The sequence below is a fragment of the Gymnodraco acuticeps genome, unplaced genomic scaffold (genome assembly GCF_902827175.1).
Source record: "Gymnodraco acuticeps unplaced genomic scaffold, fGymAcu1.1, whole genome shotgun sequence".
NCBI lineage: Eukaryota > Metazoa > Chordata > Actinopteri > Perciformes > Bathydraconidae > Gymnodraco > Gymnodraco acuticeps.
In genome coordinates this window covers 122,669-136,965 of record NW_022990879.1, presented here as the reverse complement: position 1 = coordinate 136,965, position 14,297 = coordinate 122,669, and the positions used below count along the sequence as shown (strand labels likewise).

General features: G+C 40.2%; 1 protein-coding gene across 1 annotated transcript in view; it reads left to right on the top strand.

Annotated features, from left to right (window-relative positions):
• The window catches only part of LOC117557521 (M1-specific T cell receptor beta chain-like), a 37,126-nt gene extending 30,049 nt beyond the window's left edge, over positions 1-7,077 (top strand). Inside the window, 6 exon segments of the mRNA XM_034233399.1 lie at positions 2,533-2,577; positions 4,978-5,015; positions 5,017-5,332; positions 5,417-5,440; positions 6,005-6,111; positions 6,822-7,077. Coding sequence (XP_034089290.1) covers positions 2,533-2,577; positions 4,978-5,015; positions 5,017-5,332; positions 5,417-5,440; positions 6,005-6,111; positions 6,822-6,848 — 557 coding nt within the window. The 3' untranslated portion in view covers positions 6,849-7,077.
• The last annotated feature ends 7,220 nt before the right edge of the window (positions 7,078-14,297 follow it).

The following is a 14,297-nucleotide window of genomic DNA, read 5'->3' as shown; positions in this document are numbered from 1 at the left end:
TATTACAGGTTCATATGTAACACTTCAGTGTACAAGCAGTTCTGTTTAGTGCTAATGTCCAGCAAACTGTGCAGTGGGTGATAAAAAGGTTAAACAATGTATGCATGAATTATGTATGTAATTATATAATATAACTGTATTCTACTCGGCGATATGAAGCAGCTTTTTCTATCTCTTTGTATAGGTATCCTGTTAAGTAAGATCTGCAGCCTCTATAACCATGATGCCGCCCACGGCCCCTCGGACCGTGTGGCCGCCAACGACCATGAGGGATAAGAGATCAACTCAGTGAAAGCCGCGCCTGCTGACCAATCAATTGATGTGCAGAGTTTGACCTTGAAAGCTGTTTCTTCTGCTCTGAAATGGAATATATTTGTTACATATTAATAGAATTTTAGATTTTTTGATTTGATTTCAGATTTTTGAATGGGAGAAGTAGTAGATAGAAAACATACCAGACACTAATTATTCAAAGTAGAGTATTTCATTTTATATACGGTAATACTAAGGAGGCATAGGCCTATATGATGATATCATGTTTGACATTATGGATATTAAAAAAGGGATTTGTTTTCCATGTCATTCGTGTGTTTTCTTATCAGAGAGGGAAGTTATTTATTTGTAAGCTCCAAATCCAAATGTTTCCCTCAATGGCCTTCGTGCCCTGAACAAAATGGTGACACCAAAGGCCGAATGGCCTTGCCCCTAAAATGAGGAAATTCTAAGCCTGAACACAATACAAAACACGAGCGCAACAAGTCAAATATGGAGGTTAGAAACGTAAAGTACACGTTGGAATTGAAAAGTCAAATATTGTGCACAAAATCTGCTGGAAAAAAAGTTGTTTGAAATAAAAGTGGTGCAATAACTGTATAAGAATAATAGAGTGTACAATGATGTTTAGTGTTGTGATTTTATAAACACATTTTGGTTAATGATGCATGGTCACAATATTGTTAGAAAGGTATTCAGTAAATTCTATTTTTCCATTACAAAATAAATGTTGTGTCAAATCATAATATTATACAGCTCATACAACTTATATTTAACTTGGTAATCTTGCAGATGTTGACAGATGTTTTGACCACTGGGGGGCAGAACACACTTTTACACATCCAGCTGCGACAGACGAGCAACATTTGCATTCATTTGCAAAATAAAAGATGATTTAATATTCACTTTTCTGTTCTGTTGTGGTTTTATCCAAGGAAAATATCCGTTTTTTCAGCTACACTTTTAAGAGCTAGTCGCACACTTTGCATTCATCCAGGTTGTTTTACCGCCCCGCTGAAAGCAGAGATGAAAAAGCAAAACATTTTGATCATAACGATGCTAAGATGTCACATACAGCTGGTTTATGTAACAATTATCTATGAATTCATCAAAACAAGCGAAACATTTCACATTAGGCCTATAGGTGAATGCGTTTATCTCAGTGAAGTGTCTCTGACGCTGCAGGATGAAGAGGTGGGCAGCGGAGACGTCCCTCCCTCTGAACACAAACACCTCTCTCCCTTCTCCTTCCTCCCTCTTCTTTTCTTAGCTGTCACAGAAATAGCAGCAGTAGAGACACACACACACACACACACACACACACACACACACACACACACACACACACACACACACGTACACACACACACACACACACACACACACTCGCACCACACAGAGAGATGGAGGCTGAGATATGGAGGCGCTGGGGGGAGGGAGGGGGGAGAGAAGCAGAGAGACTTCAGGTTTTTGTCTGATGCTTTTTCACCGTGGGGACAGGGGGCCACGGTGATACAATCCTATAGAGCCGCTGTACAAAAACCTCCTCCATTAACAGCCCCTGTGTTCCTGCTGCAGGCTCCCTGTGGGGGGGGGGGGGGGGGGGCAGGACGGATATCAAGGGTTCAAACTCACTGCTCACTTTGGCAGTAAAACACAATTCATGTGGACAAAATCTGCAGAAGAAATAGTTTTAAAATGATCTTATTATTTATATGTGGAGCATTAGGATGCCTCTCTTTCTCGTCTGGACAGAAACCTTGGACTTGATGACATTATGAATCCTGTCCTGCATGTCTGAGCCTTCCTCCTCCTCCGAGTCTCAACGTGCTGATTCTGGAGAGTTTGGAGACTTTTTGGTCGAGGAGACTCTCAGTGTAACTCTGGAGCTGAAGCTTACTTTGGAAAGGGAACGAAAGTCACTGTTTTAGGTAAGTAGCTTCTCTCCCTGCTTCGGTGTCATGCTACAAACGTAACATCGTTTTAATGTTGGTGTGAAAGTGAAGGAAAACACTGTTGTTGTGAAAGAGTCTATATATTGACCTGAAGGGAGAACACTGTGAGCAACACTCAACCTGCTTACTTTGGACAAGGAACCAGACTCACAGTTTTAGGTAAATATTTCACTAACACTGTGTTTTGATAAATGTCATAGTGCTTTAAAGTTCCATTATGAACGGAAGTATCAGTAAAAACTTTCCAACGATAATCCTGATAGAGAAATAGTTTGATGCTCAGCGTTTCTGCACTGTGACACAGCAAGCGAGGCTTACTTTGGAAAAGGAACCAAACTAACAGTTTTGGGTAAGGATGGCTCATGTATGTAGTAACGTTTTGTAAATGACGCGGTGCATTGAGCAAAGTATTTGGGTTGTTATAGTCCGAGTTGTGCTCCGAGCTTTTTGATATCAAGCTTCAGCTCTGTGCCAATTACCAAGCCTATTTCGGACAGGGAACCAAAGTGACTGTCCTCGGTGAGTAAGAGCTCTGCATTTATAAGTTGTGTGTTACAATTAAAAACTTGAGTGCAATGCAGTAAAAAATAATAATAATAACAATGTTAACACGGTAAAGTAGTTTTAAAGGCAACTTCATCTAAAAGCAGAGTGTCGTGCAGTTTTAGACACGGATCAGGTTCACTGTGACACTGGTTTTAGTGAAGCTTACTTCGGTGGAGGAACTAAGCTAACTGTTTTAGGTAAGACATATATATATATATTGTATATAAAGTCTATGATGAGATGGGAAATGTTCAAAGTGCTGTACATGGTGTGGTCATTTAACAATCATACTGTACTGGAGATCTTTAAAGTTTAAGTTGCTCAGAGCTTTTTGTTCTCGAGCTCAAACGCTGTGTCAGTACGAGGCTTATTTCGGGCAGGGAACTAAAGTGACTGTTCTCGGTGAGTAAAAGCTCTACGTTTCTTTCAAACATTAACTTAGTAAAACATTCAAAAGCCTGACAGGTTGGTCACTGAGAGAAGGTTTTGAATTGCATACATTGTGTAAAAAACACAGCGTGTGAGGCAGGAGCTGTTGGTTTTTAAATTACAAGGAAGTTGCATTTATTATAAACAATAATAGATAATAATTAGTTTAGTAGAGCAGCATGTGGAGCAGTTTTAGACACTGATCAGGTTCACTGTGACCCAGAGCTCAGAGGCTTACTTTGGTGGAGGAACTAAGCTAACAGTTATAGGTAAGAAAATGTTAAAAGTGTATTATTTTTGTTCGATAGATTCGTGATTATTCCTAAAGCAAGTTTGTTGATGTTTTAGAGGTGAAAGTTAATAAGGAAAGTTTTCTCTTTAGCACTGTAGAGTATGTTAAAGTCAAAGTGTTCACATGTCAGAGAAACAAGTGAAAGAGAGCGAGACAGAGAGGCAGCAGGGAGAGTTTGTGTGACAGTGGAAAGTCTCTGTGCTCATACTCCGAGGCTTACTTCGGAGCTGGGACTAAACTCACTGTTTTAGGTAAGAAACGCTGCAGGAGAAACGTCTCTCAGAGCACTTTCATTTCACTTTAAAATAATAGCCAAGGATACAAATATGTTTAGTAGGAATTTAATTTGATAGTTGTGAAAAAAACTGTACGTTAAAACCGTGTTAATAGTTAGTTTGTGCTGTAAAAAACTAGCCTCGTCTTTGTTGAGCGGTAAAACAGCACAGCAGTAAATCTTCTGGCTGAGCTCCAGATTATTTCTCTCACGGCGACTTCTGATCAGCTCTGAGTTCAGTCAGGAGCGGCAACTAACTCACCATTTTAGGTAAGACAGGAAAAATGATGTCAAATAAATTAATGTAATATATGGAGGACATTTGTTTTAGTAGTTTTTTTTATCTTATTCTCATGAGTAGTTAAAATCAGCAGTTTGATAATGTTTAGATTTCATTTGGCAAAGCTTTTCTTTGAGAGTTTGTGCACACAGTTTAAGTAAAAACAGCGCAGACAGTAGCGAGGCTTCAGAGCAGCAGTTTTCCTGAAGCCTTGTTTCAGTGTGAACAACTACGACCCTGCTTACTTTGGCAGAGGCACCAAACTCACAGTGCTGGGTAAGACTATTATTTCTAAAAGAATATGCATAAATGTTTGTTCCTGAGCTTCATTCAACCTAAATCTGCAAAAAAAGAAAATATTATTTTTGTTGAGTGAATGCAGAGTGTTGTCAAAATGATATCTCGAGGTGGTACGGTAAGCCTTTGGTCCTAACGCCAGGCTTTGTCATGAGTTTGTTCTGTTAAATGCATTTGACAGTATTTACAACAGGCAACATTTTATCAATTGCAAAACTAAATGTCTTTACTTGTATTAGTGAAGAAGTGAGGGGGGGGGGGGGGGCAACAACTTTTAGTAAAAAAACACTGAGCTAAATGGTGATTATGGTCCACATGAGCAATACTGCATACATGTACTAACTATTTACTAAAACGATATGCGAAAGCTGAACCTGGAAATCAGATCTGTGTAGAAAACCCCCAGGAACCACGTTGTTTTTAGATGAGCAAATGTTTGTGTCTCATTGCAGACCTCCAGGGTTCTGACACCTTAACATTTTGTAAATCAGAATAAGGTTTAATGCTAATTTGTTTTCACTTGAATTTGCCCTGGTGTTTGGTGCATGTATTAAAACTCATAAACACAGGCTGAGTCCTGTAACCGTCGGTACCATGAATACAGAATGATGTCGGTCCTTTGTCTCTGCAGAAACAGGCCGTGATGTCTCTGCACCGACAGTCACAGTGTTTCCCTCCGTCAGCAAAGGAGTGCAGGAACCAGAGAGACCGTGAGAGGAAGAAGACCCTGGTGTGTGTGGCCAGCGGATTCTACCCGGACCACGTCAGTGTGTCCTGGAAGGTGGGCGGGGGGGCCGTCAGCAGCGGGGTGGCCACCGACAGCAGCGCCCTACGGGAAGACAAGGATCAGACCTACAGGATCAGCAGCAGGCTGAGGGTCTCGGCCTCAGACTGGTTCACACCGGACCGGAAGTTCACCTGCAGGGTCAGCTTCTTCAACGGGACTCACACCAGCCACCATGAAAACACGGTGGAGGGGGTCCAAGGTGAGGCATTTGGGAAATCTCAATGTTTCATTTAAGGGAAAGTGATCATCTGTCCTCGTCTAATCCATCTTTTTCTCTTATCAGGTAAAGAAGGAGTCATGACAAGAGGTGAATATATAATGTTGTATTTCTTGAAACATCAATGCATTCTATTTGGTGTGTTGTGTAGGGGTTCGCAGAAGAGCTGTATTCAGGACCTACTCCAGAGGCCTTGTAGAAAATGATAACATGGAAGCTGAGTGAAGTGTAGAGATAGAAGTTTTATTCTCTAAAGTGTTATCAACTAATTGAAGTAATGTGAAAACACAAAAGCAAACTTAAGACAAAAGTACATATTAATTTATGCTTAACTTGCACAAATAAAACATCCAAGATCAACAAGTTTTTTTTTATCACAAATGCTGCCCGTTATATAAATGAGGCTTGGCTAGCTGCCTTTTTATTTCACAAACTTGCGATTTTTTTAATTTAAATTGTACCCAACAAGCGGGAAAAACTGGTATTTTGTGAGATCTTTTATGAAATCCTAATTATACCAGACACAACTTTGAGTCTGTGCCTAGGATTATTCACTCAGGAGCAAAGTCCCCAGCCCTGATCTATTAGCTCTCTTATAACCCCACTGGATGTTTCCTCTACGTGTCACTAATGTCAGTGTTTGATCTTCTGCAGAGAAATACTTGAAGACGACCCAGGCGGCCAAACTGTCGTACGTTGTGTTCATCGTGAAGAGCAGCGTCTACGGCGCCGGCGTGGCCTTCCTGCTGTGGAGGCTGCAGGTGAGCTCTAACGCAGGGGGGTCAAACTCAAATACACAGTGGGCCAAAATAAAAAAATGGGTACTCGTCGAGGGCCGGACTGGTTCAATGTTTATCGCAGAACTTATTGAAATGAACTTATTGCACATATTAAACCTGGAACTAACAAAGCTTAAATTATTGCCAATAAAACAACATTAAACATTAAATAATCAGTTGCATTCATTTCTTATGGCTCTATCTGCAGCTTTTCCAGAGTCATTTCTTATGAGTACATTTTCCCACAGGCCAACAACAGCTTCAACAAAACTATTCCCCTCAAAGAGAAAACCAAACATGCCCTGTTGTCGTGAGAGAAAGTGCAGAAGGAAGCATCCATTGAACTCAGTGTGCTGCTCTGTGATGCTAGCTCAGATACTTGGCATCTCATCTTGGGTGCAAGGTCATCAATGTTTGGGCTCAGGCTCTGAGCGGAGGAGACCCTCAGGATGGAGTGAAGGTGCAATATACCGGCGGGCCAGATCGAATAGTAATTAGAAATTATCCTGTGGGCCGAAATTAAATCCACCAAGGGCCTGATTTGGCCCCCGGGCCTTGAGTTTGACACATGTGCTCTAACTCATCACTATTATACTGGTGCTGGTTACAAATCAAAGGTCTCATACGTCTCCATTTGGGGATGAACGAGTAATAAAACTGTTCTGACATCGTGTCCTTTCCGTCTGTTGCAGAGTTCAGCCGGAAAGCAGAACAACTGACCCGACCGCTCTGCGTCTGTCAAAAGGATCTGTGGATATATTCACAAAGCTTCGTATGTCACAGCATATTTGCATTTTTATATATAACCAAGCAAATTCAATTCTGCTTGCATTCGATCAACATTATTCTTATGACGATATTAAAGCTAGCACGGCAATAGGAAAACCTTTTATGTCTCTGGTTGTATTTGATGCTTAATTCCTTGCAAATAAAAGTATTTCAACCGTATTGTTTATTTGTCCTTTAATGTCGTTGACGATCTGTTCTTAAAATGATGATCAGGTTTACATACAGTATGTTTCTGAAGCACAAGAGTTTATGCATTAACTTTAGACTCGTTTTAACCGAGAATGGATTAAGGTCATATTTAAAGTCAGTTGCTCCAAATGGTGCACGTATCTCTCCTCTCACATCTCACACATCACTTCCACCGACAGGGTGAAGTATTTTTAGCTGCTCGCCTCTTTTCTGAGAAGCCACTCGTGTGTCTGACGTGTTTCCATTGAGCGACCTGAGAGGTGCCTGAGGTCAGATCATCTGCGTGTTAACACCTTTCTGATCAAATCATCTCACTTTTTTAAGTCTTTTAATTGAAGTCATATATTTTTTTTCCCTTTTGCACAAGTGAGAGACGTTTATGACTTTTTAAAATCTCTTGATGAATGAAGAAGTTTTCCACTTTCAGGAGTTTATTTTACTAACTTTTCTATTTTAAGATTTGATATTTTTTAAGATTTGAGGATTTTGCTTCTTCAACATATTTTTTTAGATTAAAAAAACACATTTTCTAACAAACGTTGTCTATTTGATTCTGTAGATTTCTCCTACGTTCACCAACAGTTAGCATCAATGTCTCATTTGCATATTTCAACATAACATTTCAGCAAACTTGGGATATTTAATTACAACTTTGTCAGCTATGGACTGAGGAAGTTTCATCGAGATATTAGTGTGAAGAAAATCCTGATCATATGTTTTGTTTTTACTACAAGAGACAAGCTTGTGGCGGTTTACATTCTCTCGATGAACAAAGACGTTGTCCCTCAGTTCAGGAAGTGTGTGGGTGCAGGAAGTGTGTGTGTGTGTGTGTGTGTGTGTGTGTGTGTGTGTGTGTGTGTGTGTGTGTGTGTGTGTGTGTGTGTGCAGTGCAGCAGGTGGAGGTGTTGTTGTGCAGAGAGCAGAGACAGGAAGTGGTCACAGAGCAGCAGATCTGAAACCTCCGTCTGCAGGAACACACAGCTGCACTTCCTGTGTAACTGAACACACACAGCTCCATCAGGCTGCTTTGGAAAACAGCTGTTCACGTCCTCTGCTGCACACACAATGTGTTGATGTTTTCATGTTGTAGTAGATAAGAGATGGGAAATAAGACAACTATACACAGTCATTCAAAAACTAAATTATAAAGACACCGAGGGTGTTTCATTGTTATCTCCCACCGGATGTATAAGTACTCTAACTCAAGTACTGTCGTTTTTATATTTGAGGTACTTTACATATACAGTATTACTATTGTATAAACATGTGTTGTATCTACTTCTACATTTGATGCAGATATTGTACTTTTGAGTGCACTCATGGTTTTAACATAACATACAATAATAATATAATTTTTAGATTTGGACAAAACAGAAATGGTGAATGTGTCACTTTGGGCCCGGGAAATGTGAACAAACCAAACAATAAATCCATAAGGAAAATATGAATTACTTCCTAATAATAGTAAATTCCTGCTTTTACAGTAACGCTTTAATAATAATAATATCATACATGTTTTCAGTCATATCAGACATCAATTCAATTCAAAACCTTTATTTATCCAGGTAAAATCCCATTGAGATCAATGATCTCTTTTTCAAGGGAGACCTGCAGCAGTAGGTTCCACAAGAAGACATAAACACATAAACAACAGAACAACAAAAGGACATCATACAGCAAAATGTACAGGGATTACAATTTACATATCTAACCACATGTACAGGTACCAACAGCATCTGATTTTGTAGCATCCATCTGAGCTTTAAAAACATGTAGTGGTACTAGCTTGGTAATTTTCCATTCTTTTTGCAGACTGTTCCATGTTAGTGGAGCTGCACATCTAAAAGCTTTCTTCCCTAAGACAGTCCTAGCACTTGGCACATTTAATAAAACCACAGCATGCGATCTCAGGCAATAAGTACTTTCAATTCGCAGAGAGATCAGGGAGCAGATATAAGATGGTAGTTTATCCAACATGGCTTTGTAAATGAAAAAGTACCAGTGACTGAGCCTCCGTACAGTAAGTGATGGCATAACCGCCTTGGTATACAGGGTACAGTGATGCGTAAGTGCTTTACAATTTGTCAAAAATCTCAGTGCGCTGTGATACGCAGCATCTAACTTGCTCAGGTAATTGGCAGGTGCATTCATATATAACAAATCACCATAGTCCAGCACAGGTAAAAAGGTCACAGAGCCTTTTCCTGGCCTCAAGCGAGAAACAGGACTTATTTCTGTAAAAGAAACCTAGCCTAACCCTCAGCTTTTTAGGCAGGTTATTGACATGAAGTTTAAAAGTGAGACAGTCATCAAGCCAGATACCCAACTATTTGTAACAGGTAACCACTTCAAGTTGTATTTCTTGCGTAGTTACAATATCCAAAGCAGTGTCTGGTGTATTTTTAGCTTTAGCTTTAGAAAAGAGCATTACCTTGGTTTTATCCACATTTAAAAGAAGCTTAAGCTCAGAGAGCTGAGCCTGAATAATGTTAAAAACAGCCTGTAATTTAACAACAGCCTCGATAATCGAGGGACCTGCACAGTACATAACGGTACATGTACAGTTCATAGGGCACAGAGCCTTCTCCGTCGCTGCCCCCTCCCTCTGGAACTCACTCCCACCACCCATCAGAGACTGCACTGACCTCACCACCTTCAAAACACTCACCTCTTCAATCTGGCTTTTAATGTGTGATTGTTTTTGTATTATTTGACTTTAACTTTATATATTTATTTGTTGTTCTTTTCTTTTCACTATATCTGTAAAGCGTCTTTGAGCACCTGTAAAAGCGCTAACAAAATAAATCTATCATTATTATTATAGGTTAATATGTTTATCCATGCAGAGGTACCGCTTTAAAAGTAATAATGAATAATATATGAAAACTTGAACAATAAACATTAATATGAATAAAAAGAAACAAATAAATATAGAGATTAATAAATTACAAATAAAAAATACATATAAATACTAATATGATATTTCAATTCTAAGAAGTGGAAATGTTCTTAATTTGATTCCTTTAAAAACATGTTTGTGCTTATTCAGGTCACACAAACAGGGAACAGTGAGAGAACAGACACATCAAATCAAATCAAGTTTTATTTATATAGCACATTTATAAACGATTTTTGGTCGAGCCAAAGTGCTGTACATAAAATAAAAATAGCCTACAGTAGAGACACTTTACAGCAAATACAACAGCACAGATTGTTCAGAATATCAGTATGAGAAATACGACACCCTCTATCCTTAGACCCTCTATCCTTAGACCCTCTGTCCTCAGACCCTCTGTCCTTAGACCCTCACATCGTACAAGGAAAAACTTCCAGAGAAAACCCACAGTTTAAAGGGAGCATGGGAGAAACCTCAGGGAGAGCAACAGAGGAGGGATCCCTCTCCCAGGACGGACAGACGTGCAATAGATGCCGTGTGTAAATCGAAGAGATAATACATTTTACAGCATATAGACCGAATGTTAGGAAATGCATGTGTCTGTAATAAGAAGACATACTGAGCTGGTGCCTTGTTATTATTATTAAGTCTAGTTTAACTTCCATCCCTGCAGAGGATGTTTGGTAGATTTTCATTAAAGTTTAGATTTGATCAAACTGCAACAGGAATGTGCAGATCTTGCAGATTTGTATGACTTTTTGCAAAGTAAAACCATATATTCAGTTTGAAGGTGAATGAGACATTTCATTTGTGATGTTGAACGACCCCTTGTGGTGCAAACTGAGAATCAAGTCAACATAAAGGACAAACTAAGAGGGGGGGATTTCAGCAGAGATATTTAAATCCTGTCCTAAAAATACTTTTAATAAGAAGGTTTGTTCTTCCAGAGTCACGAGTACAAAGTATTTATTACATTTGGAAAATACTCTCAGTATAAAATCTCCTCCTAGAGCACCATTGAGTTCTTTGTAACCAAGTCTCTCTCAGAGGGGCGTGGGGAGGGGCTCCTTATTTTCATCTGAAGTAACAGACAGAGAATCAGCACTTTGGAAACAGGGCTGAAACAGAGGGGATTATGGGTAATGCTGCAATGATCTGTTTGGTGTTCCAGCCAATCAGAGACATGTTCTGTATATATCTAAGGCCTGTAATATATTGATGAAAAACAGTATAATAGGGGACCTTTAAACCCTTTAAATGCCTGTTTAATTATTTTTAATTATATAATTTTTTCTTACAAAAAAACACAAAACCTTAATTATTTTTTCCATATAATAAATGGTAGGGGGATGGAGCTTCGGTGTTTTTTTTTTTGTCTAGGATATGTCAAAGATTAGCAACAAAATCGTTTTGAATGCATGAGTGTTTTTACGTAATGTCACATACTCTCTCTGGACACCTTCGTGGCCAACAATGCCTCATTGACTTCCATTAAAACCACATTTGTAATCTCACTGCCATTATAGTATAAAACCATGCATTCTGTAAGGTCAGCATTTCATTTAGAGGAAAAGTAGTGATATTTGACATTTTTACTGTATTCTACAAGTACCTACCCATTGTATGCATGAAATTATTTTTATGTTATGGAACCTTACAAATTGAAAGTGGGAAAGTCTAAGCTCCAACCCCCAAAATGCATTCTATTAGTCGAGAAAACTCTCCTGGTGAATTGTATTCAAATTCCAACAACATTTCCAACAAACCCCCCCCTCATCGACCTTGAAGTCTAGCCTCAGTTGCAGCACCGTGGCTGCAGCAGGAGCAGGAGCACTAAGTCGGACTATGTATTTGAGGTTAAAAGACATTTTGCTTAAGATTTTTGTTATAGTTTAATACATTTAACTGTCTAATGAGGTAACCATTTGTAAAACTCCATTGCACTGATTTGTCTTATGTCGTTATTCACTGTTTTGTCACTTGTGAGAAATTATTTACACTGCACATGCACACAGTGAAATGTGTTCTCTGCTTTTAACCCATCCAAGTACCAGCAGTCTAGTACTAGGAGCAGAGGGCAGCTATTGTACAGGAAGTGAACTGGGACCTCTCCAAGTAGCAGTCCACACTCCATATTTTAAGTCTGTTCGGGGACTTGAACCAGCGACCCTACGGCTCCCAGTCCAAGCCCCCTACTGACTGAGCCTCTACTGACTGAGCTATTGCCACTCTGAGTTCCTATTTGTATTCATTGCAAAGATGGCATTAAACAGTATCTGAATAAAACACTGCATGTTGTTATGTGTCATAAACTAACATTTTGGGAATAAATGGCACTTGTTTTCAAGGATTGTTTTTATTAATTTTCATTTTTTATTTTCATTCTCATTGTAATCCTTATAAGCTCTATTTGTTCCCAGATAAAAAGCGTCTCTGGGATCCTCAGGGTGATGAGGGAGGGGTAAATGTTGCAGATTGAAGAAAGAATTCACCAGGAGAGTTTTCTCGACTAATATAATTAGTTTGGGGGGTTGGAGCTTAGACTTTCCGACTTTCAATTTTTAAGGAACACCCTAAGCCGTGTGACTACCCAACGCCACCCCACAAGACTTTGTGTGCAGAAGAGGCTTAGGAAACGGTCATGCAGCCTTTATCTCCCGGTGAGCTGCAGGACTCATCTGAAGAAGACACAAGCTTTGAGGGGGAGTCTGACACGGAATGCTCACTGGAGTCCTCCACTTCTGTGAGTGCCTCTGAACCTCCCTCTGAAAGTGGAGAGGACACTGAGGATCCTGCCCATCCTAACAGTGAGTGGACAGCGAAGAACGGGCAAGTCTGGTCTCCATCTCATGCTGAGATGCTGCGCTACATTCAGGCACCCACCGGCATGATGCCAGGGCCCACGAGATATGCCATATCAAGAATACACGATGTGGCATTCTCTGTTGACCTTTTCTTCACTCCTGACATGATCCAGCTGATTTAGCAAATGACAAACCTATATGGGAGGCGTTCAATGTCAAGATGGAGTGATGTGTATGCCCAAGAGATTTGAGCGTACATGGGACTTCTCATCCTGGCGGGTGTGTACCGATCCAAAGGGGAATCTACCCGAAGCCTGTGGGATGACCAGAGAGGGAGACCAGTCTTCAGGGCCACCCAGTCCCACAAACGATTTCAAATGACAAGCGCTAGGCTCCAATTTGATTACCGACTCACCGGTCATGCAAAATGCACTTTTTCATGTATTTTAAGACACGGACACACCAAGCCGATTTTGGCCATCGATGGATGTCAGGCCGACGATGAGCGTCCTGTCGCCTACTCAGATTGGTGTGTCCCGCACCGTCGTGTCTTTTCGGCCGTGCCGAGTCTGCCGACTCCTTTTTGGCCGAAAACCCGCCCATTCAACATGTCGAATCGGTAGGCAATTTGCCAAAGGCTGTGGGTCAAATAAATCACTCTGATTGGCTGTTCAGCTAGCGAATCAGTGCATGAGAATCGAAACGGAAGTGAGGGACCAAAACAAACTATTAAGAAGGCAAATATGAGATTTCATTTAACTCCAGCTCTCGACACAGGTTCGGGAAAGCCCCGTGAGCTTCTCGCTGTAGAGTGAAAATGGAACGCACACGCTATTTGTTGTTTGTTTTTATCACGCAGTCTGTTCTTCTTCTCTCGGTTATCACGCAGTCTGTCTTCCGGTTGTTGCCTTTTTTGAATGACGAATACACACTACCGCCGCCTGCTGGTAAGGAGAGTTATTGCCCTTCACGCATGTCGGCTGTCTTTGCGGTGTGTTCCAGTGCGACTGTTGGCCAAGACGCAGGAGACGCGAGGCGACACAACAGTCGGGTCCGTCTGTGTGAGTTATTAGTAATCAGGACACGATGTATAATTATAAAAGACAGCAGAGATTTTGTGAATCCTTTCATTATGCATATTAATAACACACAGAAACACTTTAATTTACATTACTCAGTGGTGGGAAGCAAATAAGTACCTTTACTCTGCTGCACTTAAATAAAAATGTTGAGGTACTTGTGATTTACTTGAGTATTTCCATGTTATGCTACTGTGTACTACTCCAATACAGTTCAGAGGTAAATTGTGTATTTTTACTCCACTACATGTATACTTTTAGTTACTTAACAGATCTGGATGAATGATGTGAAATATAATCAAGTCTTGAAGGTCTCCTATCATGCAAAATACACTTTGTGATGTATTTTATACATAAACACGTGTCCCCGGTGCGTCAGGGAACTCACGCAGCGTCAGAAAATAAAACCCT